The following is a 25,072-nucleotide window of genomic DNA, read 5'->3' as shown; positions in this document are numbered from 1 at the left end:
TATAGAGTACAGTAGATCTTCGCTCAGTTCTGTAAGTAAAACTTACCTCACGGATGATGTGATTCCTCCAAATGTCTTTATTTAGTGTTATAAACAGCATTAGCGACTCTTAAAAAAGCTAATCATACGCGTTTATGGTTTCTAATATTTTTACTTCTGGTAGAGGGCATTGGGCCAGTGCTCCCACGAAAACACCATAAGCTATTTATAAATGTTGATTTGCTTTTGTTCAAGGAGGAAAAACCCCTTGTAGAGGTGGGATATTATTGGTATGAATATTGTTTTGTAATAACATTATTATTATGCTATTAATATTAGCGTTAGTTTTGCTATTAGAAATGGCCTTGGAAAAATGCCACAATAAAGCTAACTCAACATGGATATACACCTCAACACGCAACCACATTGACGGCAATGCACACACAACAACATGCATTTTAAGGCCATTTTCCCTGCTAGAGTGGGGGTTAGCCTGACGGAAATGGTGGGTGGAAAACCCGCTCGGGGGAGAAAATCCCCTTGGGGAGGGAGGTGAATGAGCTACAACCTTCATTGTGTAACCCTTAGTCATCCTGTCAAGTTTGGTTGAGATTGGATAAGTAACGACGGAATGTATCGCGGTCAAAAAAACATCAGACAGACAAGACGCCAAATTGCGTATTTTAGTATGATGGCAAAAGCTTTCATCCAAATCTGATTGTATCCTCAAGGGTCATGGGACATAGTGGTCATCAACATCGGGCAAATGACATTTTGTTCAATGCTCTGCAAAAGTCGTCACATCAATGGAGAAGTCCAGAAGCATAAACATCAGGGAAGATGCGATTTAAATATAAAGATTCAAGCTCAATTTGGGGAGAGTGATGAAGTTGTATGTTTTTCAAACACTTTCATTAGGAAACAATGGACAAATTAACACGGCATAAATATGTCATCTGAACCCAGAGTCGCAGTAGCATGAGCCAAATGCTCTGACAGGAACCCCAAACAAGATTCCCAAAACAGGCTTCAGCAGCAATGAAAAATAGTTTCTAATCTAATATTTAATGAAGCCAGATCTATCCGTACATGTGTCTGTCACGGTATGTTCGCTGGGACGTCATCAAGACGTTATGTCTCGCGTTAGGCTAGGCCGCAACGGACGTGCAGGTCATCCCGGCGTCAATCACTCAACCTCGCCTCCCAACCCTGTCCCGTCTTTGATCCCTACCCTCAAAATCCCAAATCCCAACCCTCCACCTCGTAACACTAATATAAGGCGTCAATCCCTTCCCCACTTCAAGCCTTCAAACACCCGCCCAACTCAACCCCCGTCCCCCTCCTCCCACGACAACAACTCCTCAACCTAGAGTCCATATAAATAGTCGCGACAACTTGCAATTAAAAGCCATTTTGTTTCCAGAGTGTGGCATAGCGAACCTGTTTCCAATTGTGTATGAAGCGTCATGTGTCCAGTTTCTCGTTAAGCTCTCTCTGTGCCCAAAAGGGAGATTGTGTTACGTAATGGTTCTTTTGGTTCTTCCAACGCGTCTGAATAAGCATACAATCAGACAGGATTGATTTATTTTTTTGATTGTAAATTTTTTTGGTTGTAATTTTTTTATAGGTAGTAGTAGTACATGGTGTTATGTAGAATTATTATATGTAAGTGCAAAATTTGCTACACTAGTGGAACCAATGTTTTTTTGCATCTATATACCCTTGGCAACAAGACCTGAGTTGGTTCCATTTTTTTCAATGGCGTCTTCGGCGGCCATTTTCAATTTCAAAATGGCCGCCGTTTTTTGCAATTTTGTATGTATTCTAATTTCTACAGTCTTAAACTACACATAGATAACTATAATTACAATAATGAAAGAAATATGAACATTTGCTTTATTCTTTTTTATCTTACAGGTATTCATAGACAAGTTGGATTTCAGCTTCACCGCCACATAATGTCATCGTTTGAAGAGCCGCCTTCTAAGAAGCAATGCACAAGTTACGAACTTTGTGTATTCTGCCAAGAGAGAACTCCTGAACCTTTGGTTGACGTTGCTCATGCCAATTTCAAATGTGCTTCATATGAAACATTTCTTAGCAGCTTACAACGCAAAGCTTAAGTTGCCAAGTTGCACTCTTTTGTGTAATGTTTTAAGGCCAAAAAAAAATGGCCTTAAAACATTACACAAAAGAGTGCAACTTGGCAACTTAAGCTTTGCGTCAGCTAGTAAGAGACTATGTGATGTTTCTTCAGTAGTACTGAAAGAAAAAAAAGGCTACATGGCACAAGCAATGTTACAAGGCAGTGACAAATCGTGCTCATATCAAACGTGATGAAGTGAACTTCAGTAAATCTTGTGAATCAAAGAATATTTCAAATCTGACGAACCGCAAGAGGGGACGACCGTCGAATCCTCAAAACCGAGCAGCACCGTCAACTTCGGCAACAACTGTGTCAACAGTTACATGATCTCAAAGCAAAAGTGACTCATTCTTCAGAAAGGTTTCTTTTGCCAGAAAGATACTAATGAGGTTCTCCATCCTTGTACTAGTTATAGTAGAGGCTCGCATTTCACAGATATTGTCAATAAGAGTGGAAACAAGACTTAGCAGGTAAACCTAGGTGATGTGCTAACTTCTGGTGATTTACTTGCTAGAGATATTGTGTACCATCACCTTTGTTACACTCGTAACTGGGAAAAATATGTTCAACGTCCACATCGTAAAGGTGGTGAGTTGTCCTTTGAAGCCAAACAGGAAGAGAACCTGAAATCCATAGCAGCTGAAGTAGAGTTTACAAGCATCATACACTTTATTCATACAGCAAAGGATTGATGAAGGAGAGTTCATCCCCATGCCTGATGTGCACCTTCTGTATAAAGATATCTTCCAGAACCACAACGTTCCTGGTTTTGATCCCAACAAGAGGCTATACTTAAACCAGAAACTGAAGAACAACCTGGATAATGTCGAAATCACAGGCACATCTGGAAAACTATTAACAGTTCATTCCAGTGATGCTGGTGCTGCAGCTATTCGGGCAGCTTCTGCTGAACAAAAGGATATGCAAGCAAAGTTCAAAATTCTCTTTCAAAGTGGAAAGATTATAAGAAATGCAATAACACAGGCGGGGCAAAATCCTTGGAAATTTGAAGGGTCGCTAAAGCTTCAGTCACATTTGGCTCGGCGGCCGTAGGGTCTAAAAAATCTACGGCCACTAGCAATTATAGGGCGGCCGCAGTATTTCCACGGTCACACAATGTAGCAGTCACATATGTTTTTATTTTTCGGGTAGCCGCACGGGGTATTTAGAAATTGTGGAGACCGAAAACGTGGGGGGTGCCGTACGGTCTTTGATTTGATGTCGCACGGTGACCTTAGGGCGTCCCTGCGGCGGCCATATAATTTTCAAGGCAGACGCAAGGTAGCCTCAAGGTGCCCGCAAGGCGACCGCAGGGGGGCCCTAAGGCGAACGTGCGGCCAGACGGACGGTAACGAGTGGGTATATATACCAGTTCTTTTTCATATGTATAACAGCACTTACAGTTGTCATGGCTACGGCTTGTCGAATTGCTACGGCCAACCTAGAAATGAAAAAAGTTATAACTCCGCGCTATAATTCCACGGCGACCCCTACGGCCTGTAAAAGATAGCCATACGCCCTAGGGCCACCCTGAGGCCACCTCAGAAACTCTGCGGCCGCCGCACATTTCTGTCAATTTAGGGGGGGTACGGCCGCCTTATCCTAGCCGTAGAGCAAATGTGACTGAGGAGTAAAGGACAGTATTGAAGTTGGAATACCGGAACAACTGTTCTGTATGATAAGATGGATCATCCAGGGAGCAGCCACCACCAAAACACAATCACGCAATGAAAAGATAAATGGAACATGTGCACTTATTGGACAGCACATCATCCAGGAGTTCAAATCTGATCAGCAGGTGCAATATCAGCCAAAGTCCTCAACTTCAACCTTCAGGTTCACAACTGAAACGCCATTAGGGGTTGGACTTTCACTCCATAGCCATCATGCACACAACAGTCGCAGAGACATAAACATGTTGTACCAGAGTGGCGTTGGTGTTTCATATCAACGTGTAAAGGAGATCACTTCAAAGATTGCCACCACAGTCCAAGAGAATATGAATGAATTCAATGGCGTTTACGTGCCTACAGGACTGTTGAAAAATCTGCCAATCAGATGCTCAGCTGATAACATAGATGCCAAGGTAGACACAGCTGATGGACGGAACACATTCCATGGGACTGCTCTTGCTGTCTATCAACGAGTTCCCCCAGATGTATCAGAATACGAGACTGTAGCTGAACCACTGAAGCTGCATGACAACACCTCAACAAAACTTGAGAACATCCTGCCAACTGTGACTGAAATGTCTGACTGTACAATTACTGGTAACCCCAAGCCAAGTAGAAGTCCACGCTATGAAAACTTTAAACTTGGTCAGTATCAAGATAAAGTTGTTAATGCAACACAGCAAGACTTTGCATGGCTACTTTCACGGTATTCACAGAGGCACCATGAAGAGCCATCAGACGGTATACCAGTTTGGTCAGCATACAATTCTCGTGTGTGCACTCCAGAAGAGAACAAGACACCCAACCTTGATCAAGATCACACAATGCCTATCATTAAGGCACCAGCTCATGAGTGGACAACACTGGTGACAGTTCTTGAGAAGCTTTCGTACCTCAATAGTGTCGTGTGTCCAGAAAACACTGGAACGATCTTAGTTACATTTGACATGGATCTTTACAAGAGGGCCCTAAAGTTAGAATATCTTCATGACCAATATGCTGGGAAATGGATGGTATGCCCTGGTGGTTTCCACACTGTCTTGTGTGCACTAAGGTGCCTTGGGAGGACTGTTGAGCACAGCGGGCTTGATGAAGCTTGGAGCAAGGATCTGTACAGCATTGTGACAGTAAATCAGATACTCAATGGGAATCACCACAATCGTGCTGTTCAAGCTCATGAGCTCACATTAGAGGTATTCTTTGATCTCTGGCTTTCAGAATTTCTGAAAGAGAAGCCTGCAGTTGTAGCTCTATCTGCCTGTATGGATAACTTGATAGAAGCAAACAAGAAAGAGGTAGGCATTCAGGAAGCCCATCACCAACTTCTAATGGAGATTGAACATCTAAACTTGGAAAAGCAGCTGAGTGATTTTGACAGGAGCCACAGTAAATTCCCAATGTATCAATGGGCACAAATGTACATGAGGCAAGTGTTGGCGCTGATTAACTTCACACGTTCACTGAAGCAGCCAGATTTCTTCCTGTACTTGGCGTCTCTAGAAAATTTGTGCATATACTTCTTCAGCTACAACCGACTATATTATGCTCAAAACAAGTTGTTAGCCAAATATATTTCTCAAAAAACGTCTGTTAACTGGATATAAGTGTTCTGGTGGATTTTCTGTACAAGGAATGACAAAAATGGCAGAAAAAATGGTTAATCAAAGTGTTGTATGTGAAAAGACACATACAAAATTGCAAAAAATGGCGGCCATTTTGAAAGTCAAAATGGCCGCCAAAGACGCCATTGAAAAAAATGGAACCAACTCAGGTCTTGTTGCCTAGGGTATAAGGATTCCAAAAAACATTGGTTCCACTCGTGTAGCAAATTTTGCTCGACAATGACACAACACCATGTTGTGTCATTGTGTCATATAGTACACCATGTACTATAGGTAGTAGACAGCAACCGCCCAGCGTGGTACTACAATTCTAACTTAGGAACGTTAAAGTGGTGCCCGGAACCATCTTACACGCTCCGTGTCAGGATTGTTCATCTTACTTTCAGTCTCACTCAAACTACAGCTACCGGGCTAGCTTCAATCTCTCTTTCTCATAAACAAACATCATACACTTTTCTTCTCTTCTATTTAAGGCCTGGCCTTGATGAGGGCAACACAGTCCATGCCTGGACACTCCAACATTAAAAAAAAAAGTGTCCATAATTTTTTTTTTACCTCGATCAATATCTAGTTGTACTTTCTATAACTGTAAACTTTGAAATAAAAAATCTCAATGAAAATTTACGTAAAAACTAAGCGCGTCCATAAAATAAATAAATAAAACCTCAAAAAATTGATATCTAGCAGCAGGTCAGGGATGCTTGTCTACAATCATAAAGCTTCAATTTACTATATACCTACATATGAAGCACGGTCTGTTATTGCTCACACAATGTGCAAGCATACCCCACCAGGCAAATCCCGAGAATGTCAACGATTAATCCGCGAAGGCCTATAAAAGTCCCGGAAATGGCAAAACAAAACTCGCGAATGTCGGCGATAATCCCACAAAGGGTGACGCAAATCCCGCGAATGTCGACGCTAATCCACGAAGGTCGATTAAAATCCCGAAAATGTATGCCGCGGCATTGTTTCAATGGGGAAAAGAGGGATACGATATAGGTTCCCGGTGGTTCCCGATTCAGAGGAAAATTTTTAAAGTTTAAAATGTTTTCGACCGCAAATGCACATTACAGTTTTTTGAAAATGCTTGCAAATTAAAAAAACGACACCAGGTACCATTTCCAATTTATTGAAGGAATGCGCTTACCGTTTATTAAAAGTGCTTAACCAGCTTAACCATACCACACAGTGAAAAAACAAAAAAAAAAAAAACAACACCATCATGTACCGTTTAAAATTTATATTCTACAGACACACGCAACTTTTCAAATAATGATGATGATGGTGATGAATTAATATCCCATGAATTTCTCGAACTCTGAGGATGACCCAAATGATGGTGCACTGAGGGAGAGGCAGGAGAGGCAGCAGTTGAGGATGTTGGTGAGGACGCTGGTGAGGACACCGAGAGGGTGGCAAAAGAGGGTGCTGATGGTCTTGAGGTGGAGGGAGCAGGGTGAAAGAAATGGGTAATGGAGAGCTGTCTGGCAGATTGACGCAGGTTTCGATTCGAAGCAAATCATCCAAGCCCCTCTTGAAGTTGAGGTACCTCTCCATGACTGGGTCAGCATCTTCCAACTGGTAGAGAAGCGCCCGCATGTCATGCAGCAACTCGCTCAGGAACTGGACTGTGAGGTTAGATCTCGTCACCTCTTCCTCATCACTATCTGCCTCCTCCTCCTCAAAAACTGTTATAATGGCGTCCAACTCCTCCTCGGTGAGGTTGTTGCCATGTGAGGCAATGAAATCGTCCAACTCCTCAGGCTGCATGTCATCAAATCCTTCCCCTCCCACATGTCGTGCTAACCCGACAATCACATGCCTCTCCTCAGTGTTATCGGGAAAGCCAGCAAAGTTTCTGACTGCCTGTGGCCACAGGTTGTGCCAGCACGCGTTGATGGTGAAGGCTCTCACCTCATCCAGCAACTCCTTGATGGCGCTGATGCAGTGGGCAATGTTGAATTCCTTCCAACACTGCCAAACGATGAGCAGTGGGTCGGACTCCATCGCATTCAAAATGCGGCCAAAGGTGCAGCGGGTGTAATATGTTTTAAATGTTGAGATCACACCTTCGTCGAGTGGCTGGATGAGGGAAGTGGTGTTTGGCACCAGGAAGATCACCTCGACATTCGGGTAGCCAGAAGCGTTGTCCAGGAGCAAGAGAACCTTGAACGCAAGGTTTTTTTCCGCCATGTACCTCTCCACCTGAGGGACGAAACAATTATGGAACCAGTCCAGGAAGATTGCTGCTGTCACCCAGGCTTTCATGTCGGCCCTCTAAAACACGGGCAAAGGTTTTTGTGGGGGTTTTTTGGTATACAGAATCGAGGCTCGTGTAAGAGCTAACACATTTAACATGAAAACATGCACAGACACATAAAACATACAATGAAGGGAGCAGGAGACATAGTGAGAGAGAGGGAAGCACACAATCACAACAACAGTGGAGAACAGAGACGTCGGTAGATCTGTGGAAGGGAGAGGGCTGGGAGAGGACGGATGAGGAGGTGGGGAACATGGTGTAAAGCAAATGAACACGACTAAGAATTTCAGGAAAGAAGTTGGAGATTAAAAGAGGCTGATTTGGGGTGTTTTAACGGGGGTAGAAAAGATCAATGTTTTGGATAATAATAATAATAATAATAATAATACATTTATTTTATTTAGCGCTTTTCAAGAAGCCCAAAGGTGCTTTGACAGAGCACAAAAAACAAGTGCAAAAAGACAAAAATCAATAGGTAAATAATCAAAGCAAAAGGAAGGAGAAGGAGAAGAGATAGTCAGGGGTTAAATGCTGTGGGTTAAATGTTGAATGTAGTGTTGAACACTGAACAGGTAGGTCTTGAGTGATGTTTTGAATGTGGTGAGTGAGGAGGAGTCTCGGATGGTGTGAGGTATTGAGTTCCAGAGGGTGGGAGCAGCGATGGAGAAGGCCCTGTCCCCCCAGGATCTGAATTTGGTCCGCATGGGGGGGGGGGGGGGGGGGGGTCAAGAGGTTGGTACCAGCAGAGCGGAGGTTGCGGGTGGGGGTGTGTCTGGAGAGGAGGTCAGTCAGGTAGGATGGGGCCAGGTTATGGAGGGCTTTGTAGGTCAAGAGGAGGATTTTGTACTGGATTCTCTGGGGGATGGGGAGTCAGTGAAGCTTGTAAAGGACGGGGGTGATGTGGTCACGGGTCCGGGAATGGGTGAGTAGACGGGCAGCGGAGTGCTGAATGTATTGGAGTTTATTGGTGATTATTGAGGGTGAAGCAAAGAGGAGGCTGTTGCAGTAGTCCAGACGGAAGGTGATGAAGGCGTGGATGAGGGTTTCTGCAGCCATGGAGGAGAGGGATGGATGGAGACGGGCGATGTTTTTCAGGTGAAAGCAGGCTGTCTTTGTGATCTGTTTAGTGTATTTGTCGAAGGAGAGGGTTTGGTCAAAGATGATGCCAAGATTCCGGATGTGAGGGGAGGTGGATACTGGGAAACCGTCGATGTTGAGGGCAAAGGTATGGGTGGATTTGGTGAGCGTTTTTGGGCCAATGATGATTATTTCAGATTTATCATAGTTAAGTTTGAGGAAGTTGATTTGAAGCCAGGATTTTATTTCAGTGATGCAGTTTGTCAGGATAGAGTGGGTGGCGGTGGAGATTGACTTGGTGGAGATGAAAAGCTGGATGTCATCGGCGAAGCAGTGGAATTGGAGAACATGACGGCGGATTAAGTGACCAAGGGGGGACAGGTACAGGATGAAGAGGAGGTGGCCAAGAACTGAACCTTGGGGGACACCTTGGGGGAGGGGAGCAGTGGGGGATTTGCAGTTATTGATGGAGATGAACTGGCGTCTGTCAGAGAGGTATGATTTGATCCAAGAGAGGGCAGTGCCGGTAATGTTAAAGGTGGTTTCAAGTCGGGTGAGGAGGATGGTGTGATTGATGGTGTCAAAGGTGGCGCTAAGGTCGAGGAGGATGAGAATGTTGAGGTTGCCAGCGTCAGAGGAGAGGAGAAGGTCGTTGGTGATTTTGAGGAGAGCAGTTTCAGTACTGTGGTTGGAGCGGAAATCCGGATTGGAATGTTTCATACAGGTTATTGGCAGAGAGGTGATGCTTGAGTTGAGTGGCTACAGTGCGTTCCAAAACTTTTGACAGAAAGGGTAGGTTGGAGATGGGTCTGAAGTTGTTTAGGGTGTCAGGGTTGAGTCCAGGTTTTTTCAGAATGGCTGTAACAGCAGCAATTTTGAGGGATGGTGGGACGATGCCTGTAGACAGGGAGGAGTTTATTGTTGCAGTGATAAGTGGAGAGAGAGAGCAGGAAGGGAGGCCTTGACAAAGCTGGAGGGGATGGGGTCAAGAGTGCAGGTGGCAGTTTTCATTCCTATGAGGAGTTCAGAGAGGTCAGTAGGGGAGACTGGGGAGAACTGAGACAGGGGTTGGCAGGATAAGGAGGGGCAGGTGGTTTGAGGGGGAGCAGGTGCGGTGGTGGTTAAGCTTCTGTAGATGTTGTCAATTTTGCTTTGGAAGAATGAAAGGAAGGAGATGCAGTTGTCTACTGTGAATGACTGGGTGGTGGTGTCCAGGGGGCTGAGGAGTTTGTTTATTGTAGAGAAGAGTGCTTTTGGGTTTCCAGAGCCAGAGTGGATAATTTGAGAGTAGTAGGCGGAGCGGGCGCGGGAGAGGGCATCTTTGTAGTGTTGTAGGTGGTCCTTGTAGGCTTGGGAGTGAATTGTGAGACCTGTTTTATTGTGGAGTCTTTCAAGTTGGCGAGCACGAGTTTTCATCAAGCGGAGTTCAGGGGTAAACCAGGGAGGAGAATTGGTGATAGAAACCGTTTTTGTTTTTATAGGCGCAAGCTGGTCAAGGCAGGAGGAGAGAGTGTGGTTGGAGTAGTCAGTGAGGTCAGAAGGGGTGTGGAGGTCAACGAAGGGAGAAGTGGACATTTTTTCAGAGAGGGTGGATGAGAATGAGGTTGGTGAAAGAGCGTTTAGCTTACGGAAGTTGATAGTGCGATAATGCCTGCCTTGGTGCTGGGGTGGGGATGTTGATGGTCATAGTGATGGCTAGGTGGTCAGAGAGAGTGAGGTCGGAGCCAGAGAGATGGTGCAAAATTAATCCAGTAGAGCAGACAAGGTCCAGAATGTGCCCACGGTTATGGGTAGGAAAGTTGACATGTTGAGTGAGGTTAAAGCAGGTGAGTAAATCAGTGAAGTCAGTGGTTATTGTGGAGTCAGTGGAGTCCATGTGGATATTGAAATCACCGAGGAGGAGGATGGAGGGGGAGAGGGAACAGAGCTCGGTCAGAAAGTAGGAGAAGTCAGACAGGAATGATGGGTGTGGTTTGGGAGGGCGGTAGACGACAGCCATGACTGACTGTGTGTGACCAGAGAGTTTAAAAGCCAGGTGTTCAAATGATGGAGCAGATGAGATGGAGATGAGGCTGGTCTTGATGTCCTGTCGGTGTATTACGGCAATACCACCACCTTGGCCCTCCGAGCGTGGTTTATTGATGTAAGAATATCCATTGGGTGTAGTGATGTTGAGTGAGAAGTAGTCCAGTGGTTGTTGCCAGGTTTCAGTGAGACAGAGAAAGTCCAGTTTATTATCCAGAATGTAGTCGTTCAGGATGAGGCTTTTGTTGTTGAGGGACCGGGTATTGAACAGGGTGAGCTTGATGTGGCTTTGTACGGTGGGGATGAACTCAGGTGATTTAGCCAGGGTTTGCAGACAGGAGGTGCGATCCAGACAGGAGGATCGTGTGCGTTGCTGTGACCAGGTGCGCTGGGACAATGATTGGGAGTGCGCTGAGCCGACCAGAGTACGGGAATGGAGTCACCTGTTTGTAAATAAACAAACTTACGACCGGAGCCTCTATGAATGTATCTGGGTCGTCGCAGGAGTCCGTGGTATTTGATTGCAGAGATGCATGATGGGGTGGAGTGAGTATTGAGCAGAAGAAGCCTTGCGGCGGAGTACCTTAGAGCCATGCCAGGCAGGAGCGAAGGGACAAGTAAGAGGCCAAGGTCGAGGAGGACGAGTAGGCCTTGCCGCAGCGGCAAACGACCACAGCCGCTAATCAAGACAGCAAAGGCCGCAGCGGCAAACGACCGCAGCCGCAAACCAAGACCGCAGCGGCAAACAGCCACAGCCGCAAACAACGGCCACAAACAATGGGAGCGGGCCTGAGGAAACAGTGGAAGAGCCGGGCAGGCGAAACCAGGAGCAGAGCCGGGACCGAGCAGAGGGCAGGCCCAACGGCCAAAAAGCCGCCACGACCACCAGAAAAACAGACTATGTACAATGACCCAGTCGGAGAAGCGGCAAACAAGTAACGCCAGCGTCCTCTCCAGACCGGACCGGAAGCGGCTCCCCAATGGGGGAAGATAAGAGATGGTGGTGAGCAGCTGTTTTAAAGACCTGCAAGGAGGAGAGGAATTGAAGAGGGTGTAAGAGATTGTTGCAGAGGCGGGAGAAAAGAGGAATGAAAGAGTGAAGGTGAGCAGAGAGTCGTGATTTTGGCAGTTTCACCAGAAGAGGGTTGCTGGCAGATCTTGTGTGTCCTGCAGGAATATTCGGGGGGCAGAGCACAGACAGAGCAGGGGGGAGCAAGGCCAGAGAGGAGTCGGCAGAAGACAGAAAGACCACCAACCTGCTTGCGGTGAGAGCGAGTGAAAGGCCCTCAGAATCAGCTTCATCGCAGGAGATACCAATGATTCTGAATGCTTTGGTTTCAACCGCGTGAAGCCGAGCTAGGTTTGAGGCAGGAGCACCAGCCCAGAGGGGAGAGCAGTATTCCATTGAGCTGTGGATGAAAGCTTTGTATGTGGTGAGGAGCTCAGAAGTGCCCATAAAGGACTTAGCACTTTGCACAGAGGATGAAATAAAACACACGTACGTAATTAAATGGATGTATAAGATGGTGTGAAATATTGTAATTTACAACAAACTTTACAGGGTTTGAATGGTGGTCTAGTTGCCAAACACTAATAACAAGCGTTACGCCTAGGTCCCCCGTCGGTGAAGTGATGCGAGCTGACAAAGTGGAAGACGCAAGGCGGCCATCTTGGATTTTACGTGGTGACCCAATTTTCAATAGCGTTCTTCCTTATGCGTAGATACACCCACACACCAGATTAGAAGTTAGTAGTTCGTTTATTTTTCAAGATATTTCGCTCACAATGTTCAGACAAGTATATGGTGGCGGCCATCTTGGATTTTGACGTGGCGACCCAATTTTCAATAGCGTTCTTCCTTAAGCGAAGATACACCCACACACCAGATTAGAAGTTGGTACTTCGCTTATTTTTCAAGATATTCCACTCACAAGGTTCAGACATATATGGTGGCGGCCATCTTGGATTTTGACGTGGCGACCCAATTTTCAATAGCGTTCTTCCTTATGCCTAGATACACCCACACACCAGATTAGAAGTTGGTACTTCGTTTATTTTTCAAGATATTCCGCTCACAAGGTTCAGACATACACGGCGGCGGCCATCTTGGATTTTTACGTGGTTTGCACCCACACACCAAATTCGAGTGCGGTCTTTCGCTTACGCACGCACGCACGCACAGACGGACGGACACACGGACGGAGGGGAAAACCATAGTCCCCCTTTCGCTTCGCGGTGAGACGGGGGACAATAAAGCATGTTGTCACAATAAGGCATATGGTGTGTTGAGTACCTCTAATGAAACTAAGTACTAAGTACCTCTAAACTAAGTACCTCTAACTAAACTAAGTACCTCTAAGTACCTCTACCTCTAATGAGTACCTCATGTTGAGTTGTACCTCTAATGAAAAAAACACCTGCTTTAAGTAATTGTCTTGGGCATGACACAACAGGTGCTCTCTCAAGACAAGATCAACTGTATTTCAATGAACCAGTCAAATGGCAAAGGTGTTCAGGAATGCATGTTATTCTGGTGAGTAAAATACTCTCGAAGATCACACACTGCACAGCTTGGCATTAGCACGTTCATTTCCATTCACTCCATTTCTCATTATCCAAAAGTTATGTAATATCAGTACTTTCATCCATCACCATGCCAAGGAGATCATCAGGGGTGGTTGACTGAGGTGCAATGCAATATTTGCAAAATGAATATAAAACCCCAAAAAAATCCAAGGGTGATGCTCTTAACAAGGTAACAACAACAACAAAAACATCTGAGAATTTATTTGCATGAAAACCTGTAATTAGGATCTGAGAGAATCAACCATCATGGGTAGTACAGCTACAACGGGAAAAGTGGTGGAAAGGCAGGAAGAAGAATTATGGACTGTCTGCTCAACAAAGTAAAGTTTGTGACAAATCATTTTGAAGAAAACTTCCCACAAATAGACGTTTAAATGATTCATGTAAAAACGTTTTACGAACACGTATCGAGGTAAAAACAAGGCTGCCACATACTGGCCTGGAAGCACAAACGATGATCCCTTCCATAAGCAGCGCTATAGAACATAGGGAAAAAGAAGAAGAAAAAACTTTTTCTTACCATCCGAAGTATCAATATCCATTTTCTCATCCGTTACAGGTAGGGTTGTGGTAGCGTTACAGGCCGAAACCGAGGCCTTGCTTTCCGATGCTCTTTCAACCCCATCGCAATCCTCTTCGTCCGACTCGGTGCTGTCCTCACTGTTCCCGCTATCAACAGCTGCCCTGTCGGCAATGCCGGGCGAAGGCAAAACGCCAAACCTAATGTAAAAAGAAGGTAGAGTGCAATAAGGAGATGCAATCTTCAAATAATGTGTCCATCTCACAAGGTTCGCCAGGTATTAAAGAATCGAGGTGAAATGGTTCTTTTTGGAGAGTTCAATTTATTTATTTTTCATAAAATGACCCATTTTTAAGGGTCATTTGAACAAAAGGGTGGACTTTCAGATGTGCTGTATGCAACAGCTCTTTCAATCCATTTACTATTTGTATGGCGGTGGCACTATTTCTATAGTACAGTACTTAGTATGGTATAAAGGACCACCAGTTCGAGCAAAAACTAGCAAGCCGTGTTGGCGACACAGAACGACCGATGAACAGTAGAAATGGGAAAACCCTTCCGCCAGAATGGCCCAGCACAAAGGCATTCGCGTTACGTGTCCACCCTCCGTAGGAGCATCAGATTCCTTCACATCACTCGAATTTGCTCCAACGAAGGATAGACACTCGAAATGACAGCACACTTGTGCCTTCTCTTATTTTTGAAGGAAAAGTTAACCCAGTTCTACTTTGTACAGCCACAGAGTGCCAATAAGAGGATCTCAAAAAGAACAAAAACTGGATGATTAATTATGGAAACCATAATTATGGAAACAAAAATTATGGAAACCAGCACCACCACAACAATACCTCGATCGCACTTTTGTCGTGCTCGGACTTGTGGTTTGCGTATTGTCCCAGATGTCTTCGTCATCAGCGGAAACGTCGTCAAACTGCTGGATACGTTCGTTGCATGCAGCTTCAAACAAGGCAGCATTTTGCTGTGGAATCACAGGTTTTGCAAGGTTAATATTTGTGCAATTTACACCTTCCCAAATATTGTTTGCACAAACCATTAACAACTGTTCCACGATGGTGACTTCACTGGCCTGAGCACCATTGCCACAAGTGCATATTGGGAAAAGCATTCAAAGAAACTTCTGCAACTTCCTTTTGGGTTATCATGCACATGCTATCAGCAACTATTGGGTTAAAGAAAGGCCCTGCGGTCCTTCATGCACATCACACAAATTTACCTAATGGTACAGAGGGAAGGTAAAAAAAATTGCATCCCAAAAAGAGAGAGAGAGTTCACTTACACTGTCATCGCTTGCATTGATTGCAAAGTTTATTTCTGATACTCTGTCAAATGATGCACTGAAAAGAAAAAAAGAAGAAGAGTTTTATATTGTTTAATCTGCACAGTTAAAATTGGTTTTTGTGATGATTTTTGTATACAAATAGCAAATAATACAGCATTTAATAAGTAAAAAGCCCAAAAACAGTGGAGCTGAACTGATACTCACTTAACGTTGTCCTCTTGCTCTGCAAACTCCTCATCACTGAAGCCAAACTGGTCAACAAAATTGGAGGTCATTTGTTGCATCTGATAATCAGAGAAAGCCTGGCGAGGTTCCCGCAGCAGCCGAAAAAAACGGGAGGCAAAGGAGCATAAACAAAAAAGACAAACAAAAGGGCCATTTCAAAAGTGCAAATCAAATTTGCATAACGGAAATGGGGGCAGCGCAGCGATTCGTGACAAATCCAGGACAAGTAGCTTTCTGGTAATAACCAAATCGGATTTAGCCAAAGCGTTTTTGGTGAGTATTCCAATGTGTTGGGGGCAGCAATGTGTGCAAAATTTAGAAAGACAGCAGGGATGGCAAAAATGAAATAAAGCTATTCGCTGCGGGCAATTCATATCGCCACCAATTCAATGGCAAAGGTTAAAGCGCAAAAGAAAAAGGAGCTATAAAAATAGAAAAAAAGATCAAATAATCTTGCAAAAATGCTTTGGGAGAACCTGCAGGTTGAAGGGTTAGGCCACCCATTAAAAGCAGACAGCACAAGACAGAGAGAGACAGGTCCAACAGAGGCTGAAAGGGATTGCCGACAGAAAAACAATCGCAGAAGACTGCTTGTGAGGCATACCTGCTGTAGAGAAGCATCATGGGGAAACCCAATGTCTTTGATGTCCGTGTCATCATCCTCGCTGGAAGAGTGCTGGTTGTACGGGCTTACCTGCACACAGCAACATTGGTGACCATACTACCAATGTTAGCAACTCCAGTGCAGACCTCAACAACCTCCACAAAGGCATTGTTCAAAGACAAAAGCAACGAGATGAAGTTGAGATGAAAATGGTTGGAGTAAACACAGAGGATGAAAATATTTCATCACTCAACTTTTTCACTTTCTGCCAAAGAACAGATGATACAGGATGTGAAAATAATAGGTGGAAAGAAAGGAGAGAGAAGTGAAGCAAAAAATGTTATAAAAAAATGTGGTTAACAACTTACGAGACTCCTCACCAGGTCAACAGTGTTCTTTTTGTTGATTTCAGTGAGAGAGCCTGAGACAAAGCTTTCCCATCTCTCTTTATAATCGTCTGGCAGGTCTAGGGAGGAGAGGTTGAGATGGAGGTAATGAAAATGCAAAGTTTTTGTCATTCACAACTATCAGATATTTATTTAGGAAATTGACACACAATAGGAGTTTGCCTGGCACCCCATATGGAGAGAAGAGGGGGCCCATGCCAACACTCCACAAAGAGAAGAGGGACCAAGTACCAGCTCCTGACACAGAGAAGAGGGGCCATCCCAGCACCACATGCTGGGAAGGGGCCTCCACCAGCACCCCACATAGAGAAGAAGGGGTACATCCTAGCACCCTATGTGGAGAATAGGCACACCCCAGCACCCAACGCAAAGAAGGGGTACACACAAGCTCCCCAAGCAGAGAAGGGACGCAACCCAGTGCCCCCACATGGGGGATAGGGGGCCCGCCCTAGTACCCATGAGAAGAGTGGGCACCCCAACGTCTCACACAGAGGAAGCGGGGGCCCAACCTGGTGCGCCACAGAAAAAAACAGAGGGCCTTGCCCCAGCATCCCACGCAGAGAAGTGGTGGCCCAGCCCTGCACCCCGTGCAGGGAACAGTAGCACAGAGGGCCCACCCCATTTTCCAATGCTGAAAATGGGAGACCCGCCTGCAAGGAATGTTCCATAAGAACTTTAGCCTCAAGTGTCCTTTTTGAAAGGACGACCTAGAATTTGACAAACATTTTAGTGAGCATCATAATGTGTTCACAAGTTGTAGTTTGAGAGAAAAGCAAAAGTACGATATCGGATTTAATTATCATCTTAATACATTCATGATGATAATCAGGTTTTTTTCTCTCTCGATGATTTTGAGTTGGTTTCACTAAAGTTAACTCACGCAAAATTTGAGAGGATAAAGAATGTAATCGATAGCACTATTGAAAACAATTATCAGTCCACATTTAATGGCACAAGGTTTGGTTAATTGTGTAATTTCAAACACTTTACAGTTTACAGAAACAAGTAGTGTGCAAATTATTTGAAAATCACCAAATAAAAAAGTCAAAAGATAAATTTATTGCCACAGAAATACGAGTTACTCAGGAGGCAAGATCGGCTGATTGTCACATTGAACTTCGTGAAATTAATCAGAAAGACGAAAATTCTGATTGGGCGACAATTGCATCAAATCCAATGAAATCAAACTTCATTAAATAAACATCAATCTCCCATCCCAGTAGTTTGTGATTTTCCATATCCAAGCTTGGAGTCAAACATGGCAGAACGTTTGCCACATGAGAAATAAGATGCATTGAAGTTTGTAACCACAAACACTTAAGTTAGTGAATTTACAACAACATTTAACAACAATAACACTACACGCATCATAACATGCCTTCAGAATCGTGGTTTGTCTATCACATTGTGCACCACTTGCTGAATATCAAAAGGCCGATGGCTCAGTAAAGACAGTACTTTCACAACAAGGATATTGAGGGGAATGAAATGGGTCAGCCTGGTTACCTTTGAAAAGGATCTTTATGTGTGCCTCGTTAGCACCATGGTCCATGCTCTGGACAACACAGTTGGCTATTCGGGTGAGATGGCCCATGTAGCCTCGTCGCCTGCCCCCACTGCTCCTGGAACCACAAATATATTACTTCAAAAGCATTAAGGGAAACAGAGATTTTCTTTTATTAAACAAGAATGAGTCCATAAGCAATAAAGAGGGGAGGTCGGGGTGGGTGAAATACGGAAAAATATTTTAAAATGGGTACAAATGTTGCTGGGTGAGGAAGGGTTGCAAGTTTTATCACTGACGACAGCAATTTCATATTTATATCCACCACTGAAGATTTTGTTGTTTATCTGTCGATGGGATATCTCAAAAAGTTGTGGACAGATTTGGCGAAATTTGGTGGAGAGGTTGGGTGTCTGACACGGATGAATAGATTCGATTTTGGTGAAGATCCGAATCCGGATCAGAGAATTTTTTTTAATTTTCCAAGTGATTCTTCACCATTGAGAGATGGGAACAAAAACAATATACAACACGATATCTCAAAAAGTTGTAGATGGATTCAGATGAAAATTGGATAGGTGGATGAGTTGGATAGGTGATAAAAACAAGCCAATTTGATTTTGGTTCAGATTAGGATCCAGATCCAGCCAGTCAGTGGGACACAAAACAAACTGTTCAGCCTGGTGGAGGTATGCGCTCCACCAAATGTAGCTGGTTGGGTTTCCAAACAAACACAAACAAACAAACAAAAACACACACACAAATTTGGTGCCCCCCCCCCCCCCCCCCCAGCATTCTTGGTGGCCCAACCATATATTATTTGCTGGTGAATCAAAATTCATAAAAATCATTATCCACGATTACATTACTATTTCTCATGACACTGACAGATCAAATTTCAGTGCTTTTCATATCAGCAACCTTACAACTCATAATCACAGAACACTCCCATCAGCTATTCAATCATCTATCTGCTAACTTAGGGCAAAATAATACGAGAACAATTTTAATGTTTGCTGAAGAAAATTTTCTTCACGTATTAACCTATTTATTGCGTTTTTCAAAACAATTAGTAGCTCCACATAACGTTCAGCTATTGAATTGTACAAGATAATTGTACTCTTGAAAAGATGGAAAACCGAGGTGCAAGTCTTCTCTGAGATGGAGTCTCAGCACAATGTGATCATTAGAGCAGCACCAGTTAAGGTTAAGTTAAGGCTTATAGTTAAGTTAAGGTTTTACCTTAACTTAATGAGCTCAATGAGCACATGAGCTCATTAAAGGTTGGATAACTAAAAATGGATTCATTTGATTTTAATCCCAACCGCAAGTCATTACTTAATATTGTTGGTGAAAGCCATGGGGAGAATATCGCCAAGCAATGCTGGCTTTACACCAAGCTTCTGGAGCAGACCGAAGTTACCAAGGCCCATCTACGGTTTAACCATCGCTGCTTGGAGCAGGACGTTCTTAAGAAATCTCTCCGCTTCAAACCCAATCGCAGGTTGGAAAGCTTCGCAGATCAAGCCAAACAGTTCAATCTTGGTTTCATCAGACCACAGAATCTTGTTTCTCACAGTCTGAGAGTCCTTTAGGTGCTTTTTTGCAAACTCCAAGCGGGCTTTCATGTGTCTTTCACTGAGGAGAGGCTTCCGTCTGGCCACTCTGCCATAAAGCCCAGATCGGTGGAATGTTGCAGTGATTTTTTTTTTTTTTTTGTATACAGAGTCGAGGCTCGTGAAAGAGCTAACATTTATCAAACAAACAAATCAAACAAACAAGCAAACAAAGTATATAAAAAGGGGAGTGGTCGACAAGATGGGGAGAGAAGGGGAGGAAGCACACAAACACAACATTTGAGAGCAGGGACATCGGGAGACGTGTGGGAGGGAGAGGGCCTGGGGGGAGGCAGGTTAGGTATAAAACGCAAGGACACAAAGGACTTCCAGGAAAGAAGACAAAAGTCACCTCAAAAAAGTGGATTTGGGGTGAAATTAGCGGGGGTAGAAAAGATCAAGGTTTTGGATTGGGGAAGATAAGAGATGGTGGTGAACAGCCATTTTAAAGACCTGGAGGGAGGAGTGGGATTGAAGAGAGTGAGGGAGTTTGTTCCAGAGGCGGGAGAAAAGAGGAATGAAGGTGAGCAGAGAGTCTTGATTTTGGCAGTTTAACCATAAGAGGGTTGCAGGTAGATCTTGTGCGACCTGCAGGAATATTTGGGGGACAGAGCCCAGAGAGAGCTGGGGGGGGGCAAGGCCAGAGAGGAGTCGGTAGAAGACGGAAAGACCACCAACCTGCCTGCGGTGAGTAAGTGAAAGGCCCTCGGAGATAGCGTCATCGCGGGAGATTCCAATGATTCTGAACGCTTTGGTTTCAACAGCGTGAAGACGAGCTAGGTGTGAGGCAGGAGCACCAGCCCAGAGGGGAGAGCAGTATTCCATTGAGCTGCGGATGAAAGCCTTGTATGTGGTGAGGAGCTCAGGTGTGCCAAGGAAGGACCTCGCACGACGGAGGATGCCCAGTCGGCGACTGGCTTTGGAGGCCAGCTTGGAAATGTGGTTTTCCCAGGAAAGATCATGGCAGATAGTGAGACCCAAAAGCTTGAGTGACAGAACTTCTTGGAGAGGATTATTCAGAAATGGTTGTCCTTATTATGGTTGTCCTTTATTTAAATTTTAAATTTAAAAGTCCTTTATTTAAATTATGGTTGTCCTTCTGGAAGTTTCTCTCATCTCCACACAGGATATCTGGAGCTCACCGAGAGTGACCATCGCGTTCTTGGTCACCTCTCTTACCAAGGCCCTTCTCCCCCGATTGCTCAGTTTGGCCGGGCGGCCAGCTCTGAGAAGTCCTGGTTGTTCCAAACTTCTTCCATTTAAGAACTAGAACGCCACTCAGTGGAGCGCATACTCCCGCCGTGGGTCAAGTTGGAATAGTACGATTGCACAACAGTTTGAGGGAGTAGTTCAGTGACAACACAAGACAACACAAGACAGACACTGCACAGATATATATTTAGAATATATAGAAGATAATGTTAAAAAAAACAAGGCAATTTCACTTACATTTTCGGATTCAGCATTCAATTCTATATGTGAGTGTATTTTGAGGCATGTGTGACTTCAAATAAAATTGTAACCCAGGAAAAACGTTCGTTTCATTCCTTAGGGATACAACATGTAAAACTGTCCCAAACGTGAAAACAAAACTTGCTCATTTTAAGTCGTACAAGCTAATGCGACCGCTCATTCTTCTGGGAAGAATCCCGTGCACATGCTGGTCACACTTATAATTCACCTAAGTCTTTATAAGTTCATCAAATACTGACACCACGATTGACATTCGCTGAGGTAAATGTTGATCTCTTCTGAGATTTAAAAAAAAAAAAAACAGTTTTAAAGCATTATACTTACCAAACGATACATTTTATGAAACGGGGAAACCGAATACACACTTTGGTGGTTTTAAAATGACAGAATATGTCTTTATTAGAAGAAAAAAAAAAGAACATTGAAGACGACGCTGCTAAAAAAATACACCGCTCTAACGCATAACCACGAGTTTAAACTACATTTACAACAAATATGAAAACTATTTTCATATCACAATGTTAAATATAGAATATATAGAAGATAATGATTTTTTAAAATGAGCCCTATCTTCCAATGGTAAAAAATCCTTCAAAAAATTCCTGGACCCGGAATAATATCCTGAGCTTCACCAAAAACTAATCAATTCTTCCTTATCCCAAGGGCAATCATCCCACCAACTTTCATCCAAATTCGTTCATAACTTTTCCAGATATCTTGTTCACAAACACACGAACACATACGCAGACACACGGAACTACAGGGTCGAATGCATTACTCCCTGGCGGGAGTAATTATGGAGGCCACTGTGCTCTTGGGAACCTTCAATGCAGCAGAAATTTTTTTGTAGGCCTCCCCAGATCTGTGCCTCGACACAATCCTGTCTCTGAGCTCTGCAGGGAGTTCCTTCGACCTCATGGCTTGGTTTTTGCTCTGATATGCATGTCAGTTGTGAGACCTTATATCGACAGGTGTGTGCCTTTCCAAATCATGTATGTGCAATCAATTGAATTTACCACAGGTGGACTCCAATCAAGGTGTAGAAACATCTCAAAGATTATCAAGAGAAATGGGAGGCACCTGAGCTAAATTTCAAGTGTCATAGCAAAGGGTATGAATACTTATGTCAATGTGATATTTCAGTTTTTTATTTTTAATAAATTTGCAAAACTTTCTAAAATCCTGTTTCCTCTTTGTCATTATGGGGATTGATTGATCCCCATTATGGGGTAGTGTAGATTGATGAGGGAAAAAATGAATTTAAACGATTTCAGCATAAGGCTGCAACATAACAAAGTGTAAAAAAGTGAAGGGGTCTGAATACTTTCTGAATGCACGGTGTATATATATATGTATATATGGGAGGAGGTGGTTGGGAGTGCCACGCTGTTTGACGAACATTGCCTTTTATGGTCAGGGTGGAAAATTCCAGTTTCCCTTGACATCATTAACCGAGGAGTTTAAGGTGGTGTGGGTGCGGGAGTTCATGATGTTGCGGGATTCAAGTGATGCAGTGGTAAAGAATGCTCTCCCAGAGAAGAAGGGAAGTCGGAAGTGGAATGCAAGAGCAGAGGTGGACGAGATGGAGGAGCGGTTGCAACAGGAGGTGGTCATGGGGATGGTACAGCACGGGAAGCATGGCTTGGGGTGGATGAAGCATGAGCGATGGGGAAAGGCATGTGTGAAAGAGAGGAGGAAGATGGTTGAGAGGGAGGTGAGAAGAAAGCAAGAGGAGGGGAGATATGTGAAAGCAGTCGGTCAGGCACAGCAAGGTGCTTGGACGAGGTGGGAAGGTGTGCGGGTGAAGACATTGAAGTGGCAAGAGATTTGGAGGATGGAGCCAATATTGTTGAATTTCCTTTTATTAAAAATTTATTTATTAAAATTATTATTTATGTATTTATTATTATTATTATTTATTTAATTATTTTATTTATTTATTTTATTTATTTATTTATTTATAATTAAATTTATTTTATTGTTTTCCTTGTTATTTTTATTTTTAATTTCCTTTTTATTGTTTTGAATTGTTTATTTTATTTGTTATTGTTGAATTTTTGCGGGCAATGTATGATGTGCTTCCGCCACCAGTAAACTTGAGATTGTGGGGGTTGGTTTCAGGAGGAGAGATGTTATTTGTGTGGAGGTGTGGGAACGCTGCAGCATGCACTGAGTGCATGTTCAGTAGCATTGGCAGCAGGACAATACAGGTGGCGACATGATCAGGTGCTGGCGGTGGTGGTGCAGATGGTGCAACAAGAGGTGCTGACGTCGAGAGAGAGAAGAGTGGAGAAGGAGACTGATGGGGGAGAGGTGTGGTTTGTCAAGGAGGGCCAAGTGGGAAGAGGTGGAAAGAGGAGGAGGTGGAAAGCAAGAGGGCTGTCAGATGCTTGTGATTGGCAGGTGGTGGCAGACCTAAAGCCACAATTGGTATTCCCAGAGGAGATCTGTGTGACAAGGTTGCGGCCTGACATTGTCATTTGGTCAGGTGCAACAAGACAGGTCATCTCAGGGGAATTGTCTGTACCTTGGGAAGAGAACATGGAGGAGGTGCACGAGAGGAAGAGAGGAAAGTACAGTGAGCTGGAGACAGAGTGCCGGGAGAAGGGTTGGCGAGTTTTGTGTCAGCCATTTGAGGTGGGGTGTAGAGGGTATATTGGCAATTTCTTTTCTGCATTTCTTGCTCGGCTTGGAGTGTGTGGGACAGAAAGAAGGAGGATGTGTGACAAGGTGGCCCAGGTTGCCTTGAAAGGCTCATTTTGGATATGGAGGACGTTTATGGAGGCACGTCGAACGGTGTAGGTTGAGGTTACGGAATATAAATGGTGGTGTGTGTGTGTGTGTGTTTGTGTGTGTGTGTGTGTGTGTTTGTGTGTTTGTGTGTGTGTGTGTGTGTGTGTGTGTGTGTTGCAGGAGTGGGTGTGGTGTGTGGTGTTTTTTGTTTTGTTTGTTTTTGTTACTATTATTATTTCTTATTTTGTGTATGTGAGTGAGTGAGTGGGTGGGTGAGGGTGTGTTTTTTTGCATGAATGAATTTTTGCATGAGTGTGTGTTTTTGTATGTTGAGTGGTGTATGTTGTAAGGGTAGGTGGTTGGTTGGTGCTGTGTGTGGATGTGTGTGGATGTGTGTGTATGAATGATCTGGTGTGTTTTGTTGTTGAGTGGTGAAGGGTATAAAGGTGGGTGTTTGAGTGTTCCACCATGTTTGTTTGGTGCTGTGGATTCTGGATGTGGAGGTGTTGCTGTTGTAGTCTGCGTTCGCACTGGCTGGGGGTGGGGGTATGTACGCATCCAGGTGTAGTTGCTGCATGTGGATGTGCCCCTGCTGGCCCACCTTAGCTGACCGTATCGAGGTTGAAGGGCCGAAACGGGATGATGCTGAGGACCTCGACTGAAGACCCGGTTAGTGCGGCACACTTGTGACCAGGTGTGTTTTGAACTTATGTTATATATATCTATATATATATATATATAGACCCGTTGAACTTGGGGCCGACTCAGAAGAAGACCTTTGTTGGTCGAAAGCTTGTCAAAAATTAAAGATCGAAGTCCTGAAGCTACATCCGCGTCTGATTTAACCTCCCGATACACCACAGGTGTATATATATGTGGTGTATATATATGTATATATACCTGTGGCGGTCTGTCTGTGTCTCTCGTTGGTTGTTATCTCCATTTGCGGGCTTCAGTAGGTGGAACGGAGTCCTCCCAGGACCCAAAGTATCCACCTCCTCTTCGTTCAGGGATCATGGTTCATGGACCAATCTGTTCAACTTTTTCAGTTTTGTTCCAAGGGCTCTTTTCAGGATCGTCACCGAACCGCGGATTGCCTCCAGCTGTAGTACATTCGTGGAAATATTTCCAGGGATGGTGTTCAAAATCTCAGTGAGGTTCTTCTTCATCACTCCTGTTGCTCCAATTATCACTGGTACAACTTCGATGCTCTTCATCTTCCAAGATCTCTTGAACTCATTTTCGAGGTCCTGGTATTTGGTCATTTTCTTGATTTCTGCATTGTTTTGGCCAAAATCGCTGGGTACTGCTGATAT

The 25,072-nt window shown here is 44.2% G+C and overlaps 1 protein-coding gene across 25 annotated transcripts in view; it reads right to left on the bottom strand.

Moving 5' to 3' along the window:
- Positions 1 to 25,072, bottom strand: part of LOC137417329 (serine/threonine-protein phosphatase 6 regulatory subunit 3) — a 238,253-nt gene that overhangs the window by 14,418 nt on the left and 198,763 nt on the right. For 8 of the 25 annotated variants that reach the window (XM_068103194.2, XM_068103180.2, XM_068103183.2 and 5 more), the window contains 8 exons: positions 17,937 to 18,052; positions 16,940 to 17,080; positions 16,392 to 16,489; positions 16,024 to 16,113; positions 15,399 to 15,496; positions 15,192 to 15,249; positions 14,743 to 14,873; positions 13,895 to 14,094 (listed from right to left, as the gene is read on the bottom strand). In XM_068103194.2, coding sequence (XP_067959295.2) covers positions 13,895 to 14,094; positions 14,743 to 14,873; positions 15,192 to 15,249; positions 15,399 to 15,496; positions 16,024 to 16,113; positions 16,392 to 16,489; positions 16,940 to 17,080; positions 17,937 to 18,052 — 932 coding nt within the window. The remainder of the gene's footprint in view (positions 1 to 13,894; positions 14,095 to 14,742; positions 14,874 to 15,191; positions 15,250 to 15,398; positions 15,497 to 16,023; positions 16,114 to 16,391; positions 16,490 to 16,939; positions 17,081 to 17,936; positions 18,053 to 25,072) is intronic. The other 17 variants (XM_078782967.1, XM_078782965.1, XM_078782968.1 and 14 more) reach the window with 8 other exon arrangements.

The sequence above is a fragment of the Myxine glutinosa genome, chromosome 8 (assembly GCF_964187855.1).
Source record: "Myxine glutinosa chromosome 8, kmMyxGlut1.1, whole genome shotgun sequence".
Lineage (NCBI taxonomy): Eukaryota > Metazoa > Chordata > Myxini > Myxiniformes > Myxinidae > Myxine > Myxine glutinosa.
This window is presented reverse-complemented; position numbering and strand designations above follow the sequence as displayed.